Source organism: Cannabis sativa, chromosome 8 (assembly GCF_029168945.1).
Source record: "Cannabis sativa cultivar Pink pepper isolate KNU-18-1 chromosome 8, ASM2916894v1, whole genome shotgun sequence".
In the NCBI taxonomy this organism is placed as follows: domain Eukaryota; kingdom Viridiplantae; phylum Streptophyta; class Magnoliopsida; order Rosales; family Cannabaceae; genus Cannabis; species Cannabis sativa.
This window is the reverse complement of record NC_083608.1, coordinates 46,747,508-46,766,492: the sequence shown is the minus strand read 5'-3', so window position 1 is coordinate 46,766,492 and position 18,985 is coordinate 46,747,508. Positions and strand designations below refer to the sequence as shown.

The 18,985-nt window shown below is 29.3% G+C and overlaps 1 protein-coding gene across 1 annotated transcript; it reads right to left on the bottom strand.

The window, feature by feature from the left end:
* Nucleotides 1-3,417: 3,417 nt before the first annotated feature.
* Nucleotides 3,418-4,546, bottom strand: LOC115701360 (BAG family molecular chaperone regulator 2). The gene is made up of 2 exons (XM_030629137.2): nt 4,086-4,546; nt 3,418-3,943 (listed from the first exon to the last, which is right to left on the bottom strand). Exons 1-2 carry the CDS (start codon nt 4,483-4,485, stop codon nt 3,726-3,728), a joined length of 618 nt encoding a protein of 205 aa, XP_030484997.2. The 5' UTR covers nt 4,486-4,546; the 3' UTR covers nt 3,418-3,725.
* Between the last annotated feature and the right edge of the window lie 14,439 nt (nt 4,547-18,985).

Here is an 18,985-nt window from a genome sequence, read left to right as displayed (position 1 = left end):
ATGTTGAACTTGATGACAATACAAAGAGCCTATCTGCTGTCATGTTCGCAGATATTGTGGAAAAAATATTTTCGTGTACTGCTGCCCAACTAATGAAATATACTGCAAATGTGTAATTTTAAAAAAAAAATAAAATAGTTTTACATGCCTTTTATAAGTTATTTTTTTAATTAAATAAGCTATGCACACCATGTGTAATCATCTTAAATGAAAATACATCACTGTCTGCAGGAACACCGCCGCTTTGTGGACACTACCACATTCAATTTAATTTATCAACGAAAAAATGGACAATCCAAATATATGCGGACCCGGCTAGAATGAAAAGTGCAAAATACAAAAATTACACTATTGTCTCTATCGAAGCAAATGAAGATTGAAATACACCAATGACTATCATTAGTTTTCTTATCTACAATTTTTAGACAAATGCTATCTTCAATTATCAACAATTTAGAGATTGATTTTTAATTTTCTTTTTATCTTACACACATTTAAGTAATGTTTCTTTAAGTATTGGAACTTCAATTTTTAATTTATTTTTGGATTATTTTAAGAACATATTTAAATCATCAAGCTTTCTTAAACACTAATATATTGCATTCGGTATTCACTTTTAATTGACAACATTATAAACTATAATATTTAGATACACATAATAATAATCTCACCTAATAACTAATAATATATTTTTTTTAATTTTTAATTATATCACTTTCAAATAACATAGAAAAAAACTAGCATAAAATTTAGTATACGTGCCTCGCACGTAGCTTTTTGCTAGTATATATACATATATATATATCTTTTGGTACGTAAATATAGAGCATTGCTATTAGGCACCAGTGGTGCCTAGCACCTTTGCGACATGTCGCGTTCCGATTGGCTAGCGATACTCCCTAAAAACTATTATATTAAAGTATATGGGACCCGATACTTAGTTGTACTAATAGCAATATTGACACATAGGAAGGTGCTAGGCACCACTGGTGCCCTTTAGCATTTCTCGTAAATATACTATTTAGTATAATTACGTACACTCATTATTAATGATGAAATACGTCATTAATATTAATACAGTTAATTGTAGTATAATAAATGACATGCACTAATTAAAATGATTATTATGATCTTTAATTCATCATTGACTACTAACCAGACCAGACCAAACCAGACCAAATGGAAAAGTTTGTTCATTTAATTAGTCATGATCTCTTCTTCTAAGGGAAGTTTATGTATATAATATATGTATAATTATTTGAAAAAGACTTAAATTAAATAAACACTTATTAACTATATCAAGTTGTCGGATAAAGCACACTTAAACCAAACCCATCTAACCAGTTTATGCAATTACAAAATTCCAAGTGTTTTAGGTGGAAATTATATATATATAATAAACTCATTTAATTATGTATGTTATATAGTGCCTGCTAACATTGGCATTGAAAAAGGGAAAAGATAATTATAAAAAGAAGTAATTTGTGAGTTCCCACACATAAAAAGAATATAAATATGTAATATGTTGCCCTAACAAAGAGAATGAATGGGGTGTCATGGGACCTCCTGCCCTATACCGATTACGATCAGGTTTTTAATCGATTAGATATTCTTCTATATCTATCTATATATGTATATATAATAATATTCATCAAAAGCTATCAAATTATTGTGGCCTGGCCATTGTCCATTGATCATGATCATAAATCAATCTTATTCTCACTTTTGGTTCAAGCAATATCAAATATTGTATGTATATATTATATATAATAACAATAATAATGACCAAAACCCACTAAAAAAAACTATGAAAAAGCTTCCAAGTTAGCTTAGGTAGCACCTATATATTACTGTATAAAATATTAGTTGTACGTTCTTTCAACTGTGTAGGGTGATGAAGTATCAGCTTTTGAGGTATATATGATTCTTTTTGTGTCAACACTTTGCAAGCGTGCGTACCTACAATAATATATATATATATAGTACTACTATGGTATCATTTAATTTAATTAGAATCTTATAGCAATATACTCATGGTTAATTTAAAGCAATTGTAATACATCTTTACACGTCTTACTTAAAAAGTAATGATACATAGCTAGCTTTAATTTATTAAGAAAATTATCAATATATAATTGAGATGTATATTATAGAACCAATTTTCTCATGGATAATATATATAAATAAATAATTAAGGAATGGATTTTGTTTCGTTATGGAATGGTCCAGTGGTTCCCCATGGACACTATTACCGTTTGAGTCAATCTTAAGAATTTGAAGCCTAAAGTATATCAAATGGTGTATATATAGAGAGTACATTTTCATATTAATGGATCCACAAAATTTTGTTAGCATGGGCATTGCATTTTGGTAAAAATAAATACTTAAATTTCACTTAAAATATTATTAAGCCTCAAATTAGTACTCTTTTTGTGTAACTACCTTTAATCGTAGGAAATATCTCTAGGTACGTATGTGGGAGGTCGAAGGTTCGACTCATCCGAACCCTTGCTCTATTGAAGAGTGACACATTAACTAACCACTACACGACACACTAATTAAGATATACAATTATACATCATATATATTAATTTATATATATATATATAGAAAAAAAAAAAAAAAGTCATGATGAGGGGTCAACTGACCCTCCTTGCTCGAACCAGCTCCAACGTAGATCTGCCAGTACGTATACACACAAATAGAATATAAGGCTATAATATGATGTATATTCAATTTGTGTATGTATATATATATGCTAGTAAATAACATTAATTTATAAAGTTTTCAAATAATTTAGGGGTGTGAAGGCTCTAGGTAGCTTCGTTCATGCATATTGTCTAAACTATAATTTTTTATTAATTAATGATATGAAAATACCAATTATCTGTTGTGATTATTAATTAATTACTAATTAATACAAAAGGGTATTAATAGTTTATTTAAACTATATACACCATTTACAACCATACATCAGTGCAGGTTTCCCCCAAATATCAAGAACAATTTTAAGTTATTTCAAACTTCATAGTCTAAATAATACTGTAATTTTGGATACTCATAAAAAAAAATATCTTTATGTCACCTAATTTTAATTAATGTGGTAATTTCGTATATTAGTAATGAAATTTAAATCATTGGGAGAATTCGAAATTTAAATAATAAGCTCAAGACTATAATGTTATATTACCATAAAAATAGTTTTGAGATAATTATGTATTATTTTATTTAACATTTTATTACAATTTTTTGACCACATCAATCTAAAATAGTAAACTACAAAAGGGTGTATGTTATAACATTTTTGGTTAATAATACAAATGCAATAAAATATACAGAATAATAATGAAATGGACAAAAAGGAAAAGGACAAAACACATAAAATAAAATAAACAAGATATGACAATTGAGTCATAATTTGGCCCAAAAAGAAAGCAAAAATACCATTTAAATTTTAAAGATTTACACATTGCATTACATGGAAATCAACATCTACTTCATTAAAAGAAAAATAATAACAAAGTAATTAACAGATGTAAACTATGGGAAAATGACATAGATATGCATCAACTTACACATATTTTTGCATTTTTAATAATTTTCCCCAGCCGACATAAAATGACACACTATAATAAAAGTGTCCATCTTCTCTAATATATTTTCAGTAGTTAGTTGTTGAACAATATTTTTAATATATTTTTTGTTTTTTTTTTTTTTTTTTAATTTTAAACACTAATGGTAAAGCAAGGATTATTTGTAATGGGTTGAGCAAGAAGCTTCATTTCCTTAATAGCTGGATCTTGTAACAAAAGCACCTTGTCCTTGTCTCTAACACCAACCATGTGTAAGTAATCTTTATCATCTCTCTCTTTTCCTTTGAACAATAGCCTTTGCTCTCTTGGTTCCATACCACTCACCAATGACAAAATCATCTTCAATTCCCCTAAAAAATATTAAAAAAAAAAAATTCAACACAAAAATTAGCAAAATATTTTATTTTTAAACAAAACCCAAATTGGGTTTTCATTTTTTTTGGACTAAAAAAAAAATTGATTTATGAGATGAGATGATGATGATGTACTTACCAAAAGTAGAAGTTGATTCAATAGATATGTGATGCCATTGTGAGACAGTAGAGACTCTAATGGTGATTAGTCCTTCTCCATCACTTTGACCACTTTCTCTTCTTTGAACAAGCATACCACCTGGCCTGAGCTCCCATTTGATTTCACCAATATTAGTATTATTATTATTTGCTCCCAAGTCCTTTTGACTATTGTTATTACTATCAGCTCCTCCTCCTCCTTTAAGTGCCTTACTGCTAAGCTTAGAGCTGCTTCTTCCAAAGTACTTCTTTGTTGACCTCAACTTGATCATCTTTGCCTTTACTTTTCTTTTCTCTCTTTTGATAATCTTTTTCTGTTTGTTGAAATTTCTAAGGGAGAAGGAAATGTTGGGTAGTTTATATAAGGGAGTTGAGAGCATGCAATTGGGATAGGACAAGCCGCACAGGGGTGTATATGTGTATTATTATTATTATTATGTATTATGTATGTAGTAATTAAACAATATAAATAAAATTGAATTAAGAGGGAGTGATATTATAGTAAATGGCCAATGAAATGATGACAGATGGGGATGGTGGTGGGGACAATGCTAATTTTATGGGGAGCTATAGCACATGGGGGGAGTGAGAATAATGGGTGCTTTGGTTTAGAACACGCTTGCTTAATCAACGGGCCAAACACTTAACATCAATTGGTCGCCTACTCATTCTCTAAACAATATCTACACTTTTTGTAAAATAAGTACATAGTAGTATTCAGAAGAGAAATCTTACTATTCTTATCGGACCCATAGAAGGTAATCACTGAAAAAAAAAATGAAAATTGTTAGTTACGATCAAAGCTAGCTCTAGAGATAGGCGGACTTTCCAAAATAAAAAATAATAAAAAAATATTATTAGATTTTATTTAAAGAAAATTAAGTGTATTCATGACTTCATGTAAACAACAAATATTCATAATTTAGTTAGTTAAAATATATGGCATATTATACAATGTTATGGGTTCGAATCCCATAACACTTTGATTTGTCTTAGACCCATATATTCTCAAGGCCGACCCTGGTTACGATATATAATTTTAGTGTAATAGTTATGTTAAATTAGGTATAGATAAAATTATGTTGGGTTTAAATCACAAGTTCATTTTTTTTTTTATTTTTAAGTTTAGTTTTGCTTTTATTCTTTAAAAAATAAAATTACGTCTACTTTACTTTAAATCTTAAGTCCGTCACTAATACTAAATACCATACTACTTAATAGTAATGCTCTACTTTATTGTAAAGAATTACTAAATAGCACCACCAATTAAATATTTTTCAATTATTTTCAATGTCATTTCATAGTGATATTGGACCCATTGGTACTAATAAATAATAGAGATTAGAACACTGTAAGCTTCTTTATTTTACTCTTTAAATTACTTTTTTAATTTTTTTTTTATTTTACCTCACTTTTACAATACACTATACATTTAACTAAGCATTATTCATTGAGTTAAAAAATATGTATAATAACTAAGTCTTAACTCACTTGATAGAAGCTCAAAATTACAACTTTTTTATTTATATATAATTTAAAGATTGAGTTATTTTAGCTCATCTATTAAAAGTACTCTTAGTAGTAGCATTGCAGTAGTGTTTCAAATTAAAATTGATTTTAAAAGGCACGCATGGTGCTTCCATACTACTAATATATATAATTTAATATTAAGCCTCATATAATTTAATTTAATAATATTCATTATAGAAAATTGTGAATTAACTATTTATATAGGGCCACCTCAAACGATATTCGACAGTGTTTAATAATAATGCTCTTAATTTATATTAAATTCCCATATATACCATGTGTTTATTTTTATATTATTATTGAAAAATACTAATTATTAGGTACTTGTAACACCATGAATATTTCATAGCATTGCTCAATCTTATAAAACATCAATAATTTATAAACTTTTATACGGGTTTTTTTAATATATTTTGTAAAATAATATTCCATTTAGTAACATATTGAGTTATTTCACAAATTTTGAAAAGTTTTTTTCTTATAAATTATTATTAAAATAATATTAGAAAATATTTATTTTAGCGAAGAAAAAATTTGTAAAACTAATATCATCATACTTATTTTTGTTACTAAAAAAATTATTTATAACTATTAGCCACAAACACAAACTATTTTACGAGTTTTTAAAAGTGCATTAGCAAAAATTAATAGGCTTTTATAATAAAAAAAAATATTTAGTCACAAAATACTTGAATTATATATTAAATGGTAACTAAAACTATATCACTTTATTACAACTTGGTAATTGGATTATATATTTGTGACTTAAAAGTTGTTAGTAAATAATTCCAGTGAAATAATATCATTTTATAAGATAACATTAATTAAAAGCAAAATTATGTCAATTTTTCCAAACTTCCCAATAATAAATATTTATGTGTGAATAATGTGATCCATTAATTTTTCATTCAAAGTGTTTAATTGGTTATTAAGAGTACAGGTTTGGAAACTGTCATTATAAAGTCATGATCTCATGGTCATTGTTTTCTTTTTCAACTCACTTTCCGATACTACTAAGCTTTCAAATTGAGTATTTTTATGAGTAATTATTTTCCGAAACATCAATAACATATATTTTTTTGTAAATGTAATCAATTATCACACCAAAACTTATTATAAGTTTAAGTTATTAAGAAATTGGTTATGTATATACCAAGATTGGATTGCATGTGATGGAAGAAAAATTGAGAGTTTTATGTAATATAATATAGTTCACTCTACCTAATTTGATTACGCCAAATGGGTGTCTAAATTATGTTTTCTTGCAACAAAAGAGTGATATAAATATGTATATCTCAAACTAGAATATATGTTTATACCATAAGATCAAAGCTTATTTTGTCCGTACGTGCAGAATTTTATGTGTATTTGATAATGTTTTATTAGGTTTAGTTAGGTGGAGAGTTTATAACTATAAAGTTTAATTATTTTTCTTTATTTTTGAGTTTACTTTTTGATGTATATATAGACATATATTATTATGGGTGGTTAGCCTAATGTGTAGGGTATCAACCCATGTGGAAGATGTTTAGAGAAAAAAAATACTATAGTCTCCACTCTTGATCAAAGTCTCAATCATGTCCAATGGTTCACCGTACCTATTATATTAATTATTTTTAAATAAATATGTATGTATGGTTAAACTCTTCCTAAATTAAAGGATAAGAACTCAATAAGGCACCACTTTGCTTTCCATCAAAGGTCTAATTCTACACGTAATTCAGATTTTTATATAACTTTATATTAATTGAGAAGAGCTTATCCAAATATTGATGTCTCTTGACTAGGTGTTGTCGAGCTCATAATATATGTACACCAAAAAAAAAAAAAAATTAAAAATTATATTAAGTAAGCAATTACTAATATATATCCTGTATAAAAAAATATTTTTTATATTAAATGAAGCTTTTTTTTTTCTTAATAAAAGTAAACTTTCACTAACTGGTTAAATCAACCAGTACAATATTAGGCAATTTAGGACTTAACTGATAATCCCGAAAAGTACGACCTGTGGAAAAACAAGAGCTACGCGCCAAACATTGAGCAGCTTTGTTCACAGATCGTTCAACAAACTGAATAGCAACATGACTCAAAGAGGATAAAACAATTCTGCAATCATTAACAAGTAAACCGAACTCAGACGGCATATGCAATTCACTCTGGATAGGCTGAACACAGACCAGACTATCAGTTTCCAGTAGAACATTTTGCCAATTATGATGCTGGATCTAGCTTAAAGCCTCCTTGATCCCGATGATTTCGGCAATCTCTGGCCGAACAATTCCCTCCCTGCTAGTAGTGAAGGCCTCGAGAACTTGACCAGCATGGTTACGGGCTAAGCAACCCCCTAAAACGACTAACATCATTAAATAGAGCACCATCAACATTAACCTTGATCTGATCAGAAACTGGTGTAGTCCAATGCACACACGAAGACAGTCCTATCGAACTGTTAGACAACGAACTTGTCGTCCGTGACTGTGCAAAACGAAATTGATCAAGGAATGATCTTGCCGACAAAACCACTGATGCAGCAGTAGGAGATTTTTGTTGCCAAACAACATCATTACGGGCCTTCCAGATACTCCATGCAACCATCGTCGCTTCCTCCAATGCTTGAGAATTGATCCTTGCCGAAGAGCTTGAAACCAAGAGCCAAATAAACTATCAGCTGACCAACTACAAATACTAACCAAAGATCTATTGCAACAGGCTCAAGCAAAGAGCAACCCACTAGAGCATGAAAAGTAGATTTCTCAGCCTCCTGACATACCTGACAAATGGGACTAATAACCACATGACGCTTGAGAAGTTGCAAATAGGTTAGGAGGATACCCGAAATTGCTCTCCAAATAAAGTTACTATCATTTGGGGGAATCTTTAATGTCAAAATTTTCCTCCAAAAATTAGTGTTGTCATCGCCCACCCAATCATATTTGAGATTTTCTAAGAACTGATACGCACTTTTTACGGTAAATAGACCACTATTCTCGAACCTCCAAGACCAGCAATCACTATGATTGTTTGAGCTCAGCTGTATAGATGTAATAAGAGCCCTGTCTCGGGCAGAGAACAAGTCGTTTATGATTTCCATGTCCCACTCCTTACCATCCAAACGAATGAGATTGTGAACTATTTTGTCTTGTACGGATCTACAGGGCAAGGTAACCAAGGGCCATGTAAAATTGAGATCGTAAAACCATCTCCCACCGTCCTTCGAGCACCCGCCCGAACAATAGACTGCGCCTCATGCACACTCTGCCAAACAAAGCTGGGATTATTACCCAAGCTAGCATCCAAAAACGTTCCATTTGGATAGTAACAAGCCTTAAACACCTTTCCAATCAGAAAAGATTCATTTGTAAGGAGCCGCCACCCTTGCTTTCCCAGTAGAGATAAATTAAAATCATGAAGGCTTTGGAAGCCTAGTCCACCCGCATGTTTGTGTCTACACATGCGCCACCAGCTCATCCAACTAATACTCCTTGTAGACGAAGAGCCTGTTTTCCACCAAAATTTAGCCATAATAACTTCTAGAGCCTTACAAGTTTCCACCGGAAGCAGAAAGACACTCATTGCATAACTAGGAATAGCCTGTGCAACCGTTTTGAGAAGGACCTCCTTCCTTGCATGAGAGAGTAAACGACCTTCCCACCCTTGAATATGCTTTTGTAATTTGTCCTTAAGAAAACCTAAAATGGCAGCCTTCTTTCGGCCCATAATATTTGACAGACCCAGATAGGTGGTGTTATCATCGACTTCATAAATCCCTATCTGTCCACAGATCGAATCTCTCACAACAACTTCAGTATTAGAACTGAAGAAAACAGATGATTTCTCAAAATTCACTCGTTGACTCGAAGCTTGCGCATAAAGATCATCTAACACTAAGGATGCAACAAAATAAGGTAAATTATTCAAATAAAAATATGATCATCCTCAAAAAGTCAAAATTACCCATACACACACTACAAAAAAAAAGCTACTTTTAGTGACAACCTTTTAGTCACAACATAATTTTTTTATGACTAAATATGACTTTTAGTTACAACAAAATATTATTTGTGGCTAAAACATAGTATTTAGTTACAAGTCATCACTAATTTAGTTTTAGTCACAACAAGTATTGTCACTAAAAGCACATTTAGTCACAATAAATTGTAATTTTTGTGACTAATACTTTTAGCCACGGACCTTTAGTCTCAACATAAGAATGATATTTTATAATTAGTCACAATTTTTATACTTTTAGTCACAAATTTTGTTGTGACTAAAAATAAGATTTTTTGTAGTGTGTACATACACCACTTTATTGGTATATCATTTAACAAAATGCAAGCAAATTAAAAATAAACTAGAAATAATAGTCTGACAATTCGAAAGTACACAGTAGCCATAAGTTGAGACCATTATTTTATTTTTAATCGAATTAGAGATCACATTGAGACTATCAGATTCTAGCATCATATCTGACCAACTTGGAGCTTTGATCCAGTTTTACGCCTCCTTGATGTCCAATGCTTCAACAACATACAACTCAAAACTTCCCAACTTACTTCCAAATTTATCACTTAACACCATCCCAGTCGAATCTCTAGCCACACAACAAAAATTAAACCATACTGCCCCATGTCTTTAGGAATTGCTCCATCAACATTCACTTTGATTTTAAGAAAGTATAGTTTAGTCAAATGCTCGATAAAACCCCCATCAGAAACATGGGTTGGAAACACAAACATCTTTTGAGCATTACTTTAGTCCTCAAAGCTAAGTAAAGCAAACAAAGAAATATCCTCCACACACAACAGTCTCTCTTTCCACAGTAATTGGTTCTGATGATGCCAAATGGACCAACATAACATAACAACCTCTATCAACTCTACCTGACTCCAATACCTCAATCCTTCCTCAAACCAACCTAGAAAAACCATGGTAGTTGCACCCACGACAGGAACTCGAGACTTGTGCCAGCAATTCTAGGCAAACGTGCACCATATTAGAATGTGTAAAGTCATCTCCGGTGCACCATTACACACAGGGCAACTAGAATCAACCGACACATGACGAACAACCAGCTGGAACCTAGTTGGCAGATTATTTGAACAAGCTCTCCAAAGAAAGTTTAGCACATTCGGGGGAACTTTAATTTTCAACAATTTCTTCCAAAGTCCATCTTGATCATGGCTAGACCAATTTCATTGATGAGTTTGTAACACATTATAAGCGGATTTAACAAAAAACATACTTGACCTTTCTTTTGCCCAGAACCACGAGCTATGGGAAGTTTTACTAATCAGAACTTTCAGAACCAAACTTGCATCTCGGTCTGAAAGTACATCATCGATGATCTCCCCATCCCAATCCGCACCATTCGCTATCATAAGAGCATTACCTTAGTACAAACCAACGCAGGTGAGTAGACTCAATACACAGATTAACATCATCAAGAAGCCACAACTCATTTAAAATACTCACCTCAATCTTCTTATCGCTAAAAAAATTAATGGTGTTAATTTTTCTTTGGATATGGAAAGACCATAATATCTCACCACAAATGGGGTCCTCCTAATGGGGTTCTCCTAAATGAGGTCCTCCCGATGGGGTCATCCACCCTCACCACTAATGGAGGGCCTCATCTCCTCATGGGATCTCAGACCAAGGCGTTTCTTCACCTCCTCATGATGTCTTGGCCTAATAGAGGGGCCTCACGCCTCCATTATCTCGACCCAAAGGGGGCTTCACGCTCTCATCACCTCAACCCAATAGAAGAGCCTCACACCTCCATCATCTTAGCCTAAAGGGGACCTCACGCTACCATCACCTCGACCCAATAGAGGGGCCTCACATCTTCATCATCTCGGTCCAAAGGGGGCCTCATGCTCCCATCACCCCAGCCCATTAAAGCGGCCTTACGCCTCCATCATCTCGGCACCAAGGGGGCCTCACACTCCTATCACCTCAGCTCAATAAAGGGGTCTCACCTCGACACGTGCGTCTCACAACTCACCGACATGACTTGGAAGACACATTCAAATTTTATCATTTTTTAGATATTTATTTTGAAATGTGATTTTTTATATTTTAAACTTAACATGACCATTGTTATGGGAAGGGGCTCCTGTGGTTAAGAGATTTTAAATCCTAGATGAAAACCTATATAAGAGGAGTGAAGTCACTTGTAAAGGAAGTGCAATTTTGATTCTCATGAAATTATTCTCTTGAGCTCTCATTCTCTCATTCTAAAAATTCACTTGCAGATTGAACTCTTAGAGAACATAACTCTAGAGAACTCTCCTCAAGCATTGAGATCAATAACACTCCAAGTGGACTAGCCTATTACTGATGAAAGGGGGTAAACTACTATAAAATTCTCGCGTTCATCTTTGTCAAATTTTCTTTTACAAACCGAATTACTTTGATTAATTAGTGCTTTTGTTCATCTTTCTCGTTTACGATCTTCTTATATCCATTAACAAAAAACTGTGTCAACAAACACCATTGTCAATACCATGCCTTGCTCCTTGTCAGGGCCGGCCCGAGTTGAAATGGGTCATAGGCAAAAAAAAAAAACAAAAAAATTGATCCCTTACTATAAAGATAAATGATATTTTATAAAATTATTTATAAAATATGTATATTTTTAAAATATATTTTTTTAATTTAAGCCCCTAAATCGAGTGGGCCCTAGCTAGGCGCGGGCCTAACCCGCCTTAGCTTAGGGTCGACGCAACTCCTTGTCTCACCACATCTTGAGCTTCAAGCACACTCCTCCAAATATAACTTGGATTACTTTCTGTTTACACTAAAATTAGCCCTGATAACGTGGACATCAATGTTTAACACGTGGCAAGAAAGATGACATTTCGGAGCTGAGTAGTCAGTCAACCTTAGTCTTGCGCCCAAGTTGACTTCGCGAGAACTCTAAAATAGAAGTTTGGATTTTAAAACCTTATTTTCAACTCACTATTATTCAGTATTCTGTATCATGAATACATAGAGCAATCAAATCCAAGCCCCATAAGCTGAAATTACATGAACCTGCACCCTTCCAACCTAGGCACATCGTCTTAGTGTAAATAGGTCCAATGAACTAGACATACCACAACGATATTTGAGACATCATAACCAAATTCAGAGAAAGTTTATTTTTGAGCAACCCGTGCCTAGGCACCCAGCGCCCAAGTTGAAAATTTTTCAATCTGGGTGCCTTCTAAGTACCAACACTTTCGAGGAAGAAACAACACTTTATGGGTGCCAAAACAAAGGCCTAGCACCCAGGTTGACACCTGGGGCTGGCCCAGTGCCATGTTGACATTTTGTCAACCTGGGTCGATTCTAATGATATTTTTTGAGAATTATTTCCATCATGTTCTTTATTTTCAGCAAAGATTATGATTCAACTATTTTTGAGAACTAAACAGAACATTTGAAGCGCCAAAACTGGGACCTAGGGCCCAGGTGGACACCTGGCACTAGGCTTAGCGTCTATGTTGACATATTGTCAACCTGGACTGTTTCCAATCAAGTATTCTCAAAAAAGTACTTCGGGCATTTTTTTTCTATAAAGTAAATAAAAATAAAAAATAATACAATATAAATTTGGTATTACGAAATTATTCTACATCTGTCCAATGAGATTTATAGAAATAATTCTTACCGGTGGGGACTAAAGTAAATTTCTCACCTTATAAATTTCATGTATATACACTCACTCACAACATTGAGTGTAGATTAGTGAGGATCACGACTTAAACAAGATATTATACTTTTGTCTAAAAGCTTATTTTCTCTATCTCTAAGCACTAAGGGAACTCTCATAGACATAACTTTAGAAATTATCAAGTCTTTTAGGGTTTCTAGCAAAGTACTTTGTTGATAAAAAAAACTTGGTTCATATAAATGAGCACATTAATTAGACTCCTTTATATAGTATTTTAGATGATCACACTTAGGCTTCATATACACCATATTTTTCTCATATAAATGAGTATTAATATAATTTGCAACAATTATATTTCATAACTTTTGAATCATATCATCAATTTTGTATAATACATTTTTTTATTACACTAAAATGTGATCAACCAAAAGAAGTTACAAAAATAATTAATCTTGTACTTCCCTTTATGTTACAAAGTATAGGTTAAATAAATTATATATACAATTTATTTACCAAATATTTAATATATATTATTCACATAATAATTTATTGTCACATTATTTTAATCTACACATATGATATTATTGTTGTTTTACTTGAATAAAATTTACAATTGAAAAATATATATATATATATACACACATTATTATTAATATTGTGCATAAATTATATGTATAAAAGTCATCATGCATGCATATATGTGTATAATTTCTCTCTCTCTCTCTCTTAATTTATTTTTATATTTTGAGAAAAAATTGTGTCTTGATGATGGTACTCAAAGAGACAATTAAAATGTTTTGAAGATGGGACCAATTAAAATGTTGGAACGACGACATAATAATATTTAGTGATGAATTCACATTCTGAGTCTTTTATATATTTTGACATTGAACATATATATATATATATATAATCCTAGTATGGGTTATAAAATAAAACAAACAAAGCCCTATTATTATTTTCGGCAATAATTCACTTCACAAAAATATATGTCTTTTTGCTTCCTTTATAATATATCACAAATATATATACATATTGCTTGCTTTTTCACATATATGCTTATTAAAAATTAAAATAATAAAAATTGAACAAGATCTCATATTCATGTATATGAATATGGTATATAATATCATGAACATGGTTTTCTTCTCTTCCCTCTCTCTCTCTATGTATTATATAAATCAATAATAATAGTAGTGAAGGGAGGAGGATTATTCCTTAATACCTATAATTAACTGATCAATCATATTCATAATTTTGAGGTTATTAATTAAAAAGAGCATGATAATAACAATAATTAGCACTGATCATGTTTTTCGAACAATCAATATATATAAGTGGAAAATATTTTGATATGGAGACATATCATATATGTATATAAACATTAATTGTTTGGTTATATATATATATATAAAATTAATTAAGATATATATATATATTTAATGAAAAAAGTAGATTGAATTGTGTTGTATAAGAGTTAAGAAATGCACGTGAAGATATAGAGGTATGTCGAGCCATTTGGTGTTAAATTAATAAACAAACAAAAAGAGCCAATTCTAATAATGAACCTTCTTGATTCTTTCACGCATCCCACAAGATTTGCTTCTTCGAATAATAATAATAATAAGATGATATATATATATATATATATATATATATTGCATGGCTATCAATGACACTTTTCATTATTGTGTCCAACAATTATGATACATATAGTATTGGTCCATAGCTTCTTGTTTTTATCATGACAGTTAAAATAGGCTCTTTTATTTATTAGATATTTTTCGATATTATACAATCGATCTTCTACATTATTATTATTATGATTATGGAATCAAAGTAAATTATTTAAGGATCTAAATAAATATGATCAAATATTTAGTTTCGATATTCGATATATATATTGAGAGATTTTGTTTGTTTATTTTTGTACTTAGTTGCATGTTGAAATAAAATCAATGCGTTGTCATTTATAAACCAGACCAGGCACGCGTGCATTTGATAATAATAATAATGATAATAATCTTTTTCTTTTAATAAAGATTAATATTAAATATTAATTAATCTTAATTACTTTGGGAGCTGTGTTTTTTATGAAAAATAATAGTATGTATCGTTTGAAAATTATAAATTATATTTTGCATGGAAATATAAAATTAAGTTTTATTGTACTTCCATGCATTAAAAAAAAAAGGTTTTATTGTACTAAATTAACGCATAATTTATGTTTGTGCACATAGTTTGAGGTTTGTTAATTATAATTTCCAAACATTATTGGAATTAAGTATAATTTATGATATAAGTTTTTAATTTTAAAGTTTACTATATTAATTTAATAATTATTATAAAAAATAATGGTTAATCAATTACATGCAATGCAAGATTAATAATAAAATGTAAATTTAATTCACACCAAATATATATAGCAAATAGTAATTACCATTTGTGTGTGTAATTTTGTTCCACATGATCACTCGTGTAAATGTAATTTTGAGGTTCATATTATTACAAATATTTGTTTATACATGAAAAATATATACAAATTTCCTATGATTCGTAAATAGTGATATTTATATGGTTTACAAACTCAATCTAAATAAATAAGATATATTGTAATTGAAAACACAGACTTAGTTTATTTCAAAAATAAAATAAAAATATACGGATCCATTAATGACACAAAAATATGATATAGATACTAAAATCAAAATAAACGTGTATATCTGTATTGTGAATCTATGAATATAAGTTAGACTAATTAGATCTACAAATTAATTAACTTTATTATTCAAGATAATATATTAATAATACAACCTAATTCATTTTTCAGATCTTAAAAATGAAACTTTTAAGAGATCTAAATGAGATATTAAAATCGAAATATTAATATATTAATATATATACAGTAGAACCTCTATTTAAGAATACTCTATTCAAGAATAACCTCTAATTTGTTATAAAAAAATCAAGTACCAATTTGGGCCAGTTATAAATAAGAATAATCTCTAAATTGTAATTAGTTATACATTATCTAAGTCTCCCATTAACAAAGTATACATTTATATAAGAATAATTACATATCTTAATAAAATATATACATGTATTTTGTAAATTTATTTATGTAAATTAATAATTTTATTTTAAATTATAATACATGTATGAAATTACATGTACTCTAAAATATTTCTATTATGATATAGTATTAATGATTATTTATTGTTATTATTATTGTTATATTGATATTTTTTTGGTTTTTAATTTTTTTTTAGTGTAACTCTATTTAGTTATAACCCATTAATTAGAATATAATTAGTTTGGTCCTAAATGTATTCTTAGATAGATGTTCTACCGTATGTATAAGCTATTATGCATTTTATAAATTGTTCAATATGATATATATACATGGTTCTTCTTGTGAGGAGTTGAAAACCCCCTACTATTATAAGTCAACAATAATAATATTAACAATTATGTCATATATATATATATATATATTTGAGAAAAATCACTGTTATTATAAATTAATTCATCATGTCATTTACAACAAATAAAATGGGGGAGAATACTTTTTCTCCATATATATACAAAATCTCTGTCTAACTCAAACTGTATTTAGCTAAACCATGAACAATTATATATTTATATATGTCACTAATTATAACTAACTATAGAGCACTAGGAAAAATAGATAACTGACATGACTAAAAGATAAATCAAGAATACAACTCAATTGTAATATTAATTACACAAAAACAAATAAAAGAGATTAATTAAATAACTATTATAACAATATTTTTATATTATATATATGTATAATTATATATAAGAAATATAGAAGATGAGATTACATAATATACAATATATGAAGAAGAAGAACATTCACTCATAATAGTGTAAATTAATAATTTTGAGTGTAAATTAATGAGAGATTACCATCTTGAGCAAAGTATAATTATCATATTTATCGACAAACGTATGTCTCATATCTATAAACAATCGAGTTTGGTTGGAGGTATATAGAATGGAATGGAAAAAAAATAATTTTCATTCTATTTTTTTGTTTGGTTGCATATTAAAGTATTAGAATGTCATTCTAAAATGACATTATTTCTACTATTTTGGTGGAATATTCCATTTTGAAATAGAAAGAAAGACCATCTTAATGCATGATGAGAAAAAATTTAATAAATTTTTTATCAATTTTTTTATACATTTTAAATTTTATTTTATTCTATTCCCACTTTTATTCTCATAACTATATTTTTATTCTTCCAAAACAAACGCCACCTATAGGAATTCTTTAAGAAATAATTTTTAGAATTATCAAGCCTTTTATTTTCTAGTAAGTGTTTGTTGATAAATTACTCCATCATTTGTGCAGGTTACTAAACCTCATCTCAATTTCTTTGGTGACCCACAAAAAAATGCGGGTCACTAAAAATGTGTCACTAAAGGATAAATTTGTAGTGGTATGAACACATTATATACTTATTTATAATGTTAAGGATCAAATGCTTTAAAATTCAACACCCTACGTCTCATGGTTGTTATTATCTCTTAATTAGATGTAAATGAGATTAAATGAGTTATTTAGAGATTATGGGAATTAATAGAAAGTATCACCATTATTAAAAATGCTCATACAACAAAGCTGACAAAATAGTAACTAGTTATTAGTTACTAAATTTTTCAAATTTTGTAAATAACTTTCCAAAGTATTTCAAACCATTCTTACTTGATTATATAAAATTATATATCACTTATACATATTATAAATAATATAAATAAATTCTCAACATCTATATTTTCATTATATTTGAATTTTAAAAGATTAAATTATATAACTTTTCTTTACACACTTAATTAGATGATAATATAAAAAATATTACAAAATATAAGTAACTTTACTTATATGTTACAAATATTTACACTTGATAATTAGTTACTTATATATTTAATTTAAATGTTATATTATTTAATAAATAAATAATATAACATTTATAGGTATATGTGAAAATCCCACATTAATTTATTTTAACTATTTAATTAACTGCATATGTACTATATGTAAATAAAAAATTATAGGCACTGATTGATTTTGGAAAAGCAGGGCACACGAGTCACTGCTTACTAATAAAGTGTTAGTTCTAATTAATATATAGTTTTCTAGTTGTCACATAATGTCGCTTGTCCTCTTTTGGTATATAGGAACTATTCCTTTTAGCCTTAACCAAAGGCCAACATAAGTACCAAAACAAAAGATTAATGTGATTATTTTATTTTATTTTATTGAGCACAGTATTATTGTGGATATTGTCCTACATGAAATAAATAGTAGAATATTGAGCTATATATAAGAATATGGACTATTTCACTCATCACTAATTAGTTTTGTGATGGAACTCTATAATTTTCAACAAGTCATACTTAGTACTACTTAAAAGTGACACAGTTAGTGATATTTTTTAAAAACTACTATCTTAAATCATATGGAATCTAATATTTAATTGTACTAATAATTTTAGACGCTAAGAAGGATATTAAGTATTACCGGTGCTTTTTATCATGAGAAATTTACATGGTATACTAACTTTTGTTATTTTTTTTACAAAAATACTGCCAGGCGGTATTTTTTACATTTTTACTGTATTTTTTTATAAGTTTCATACTGCAGTTACTGTGTTAAGTTT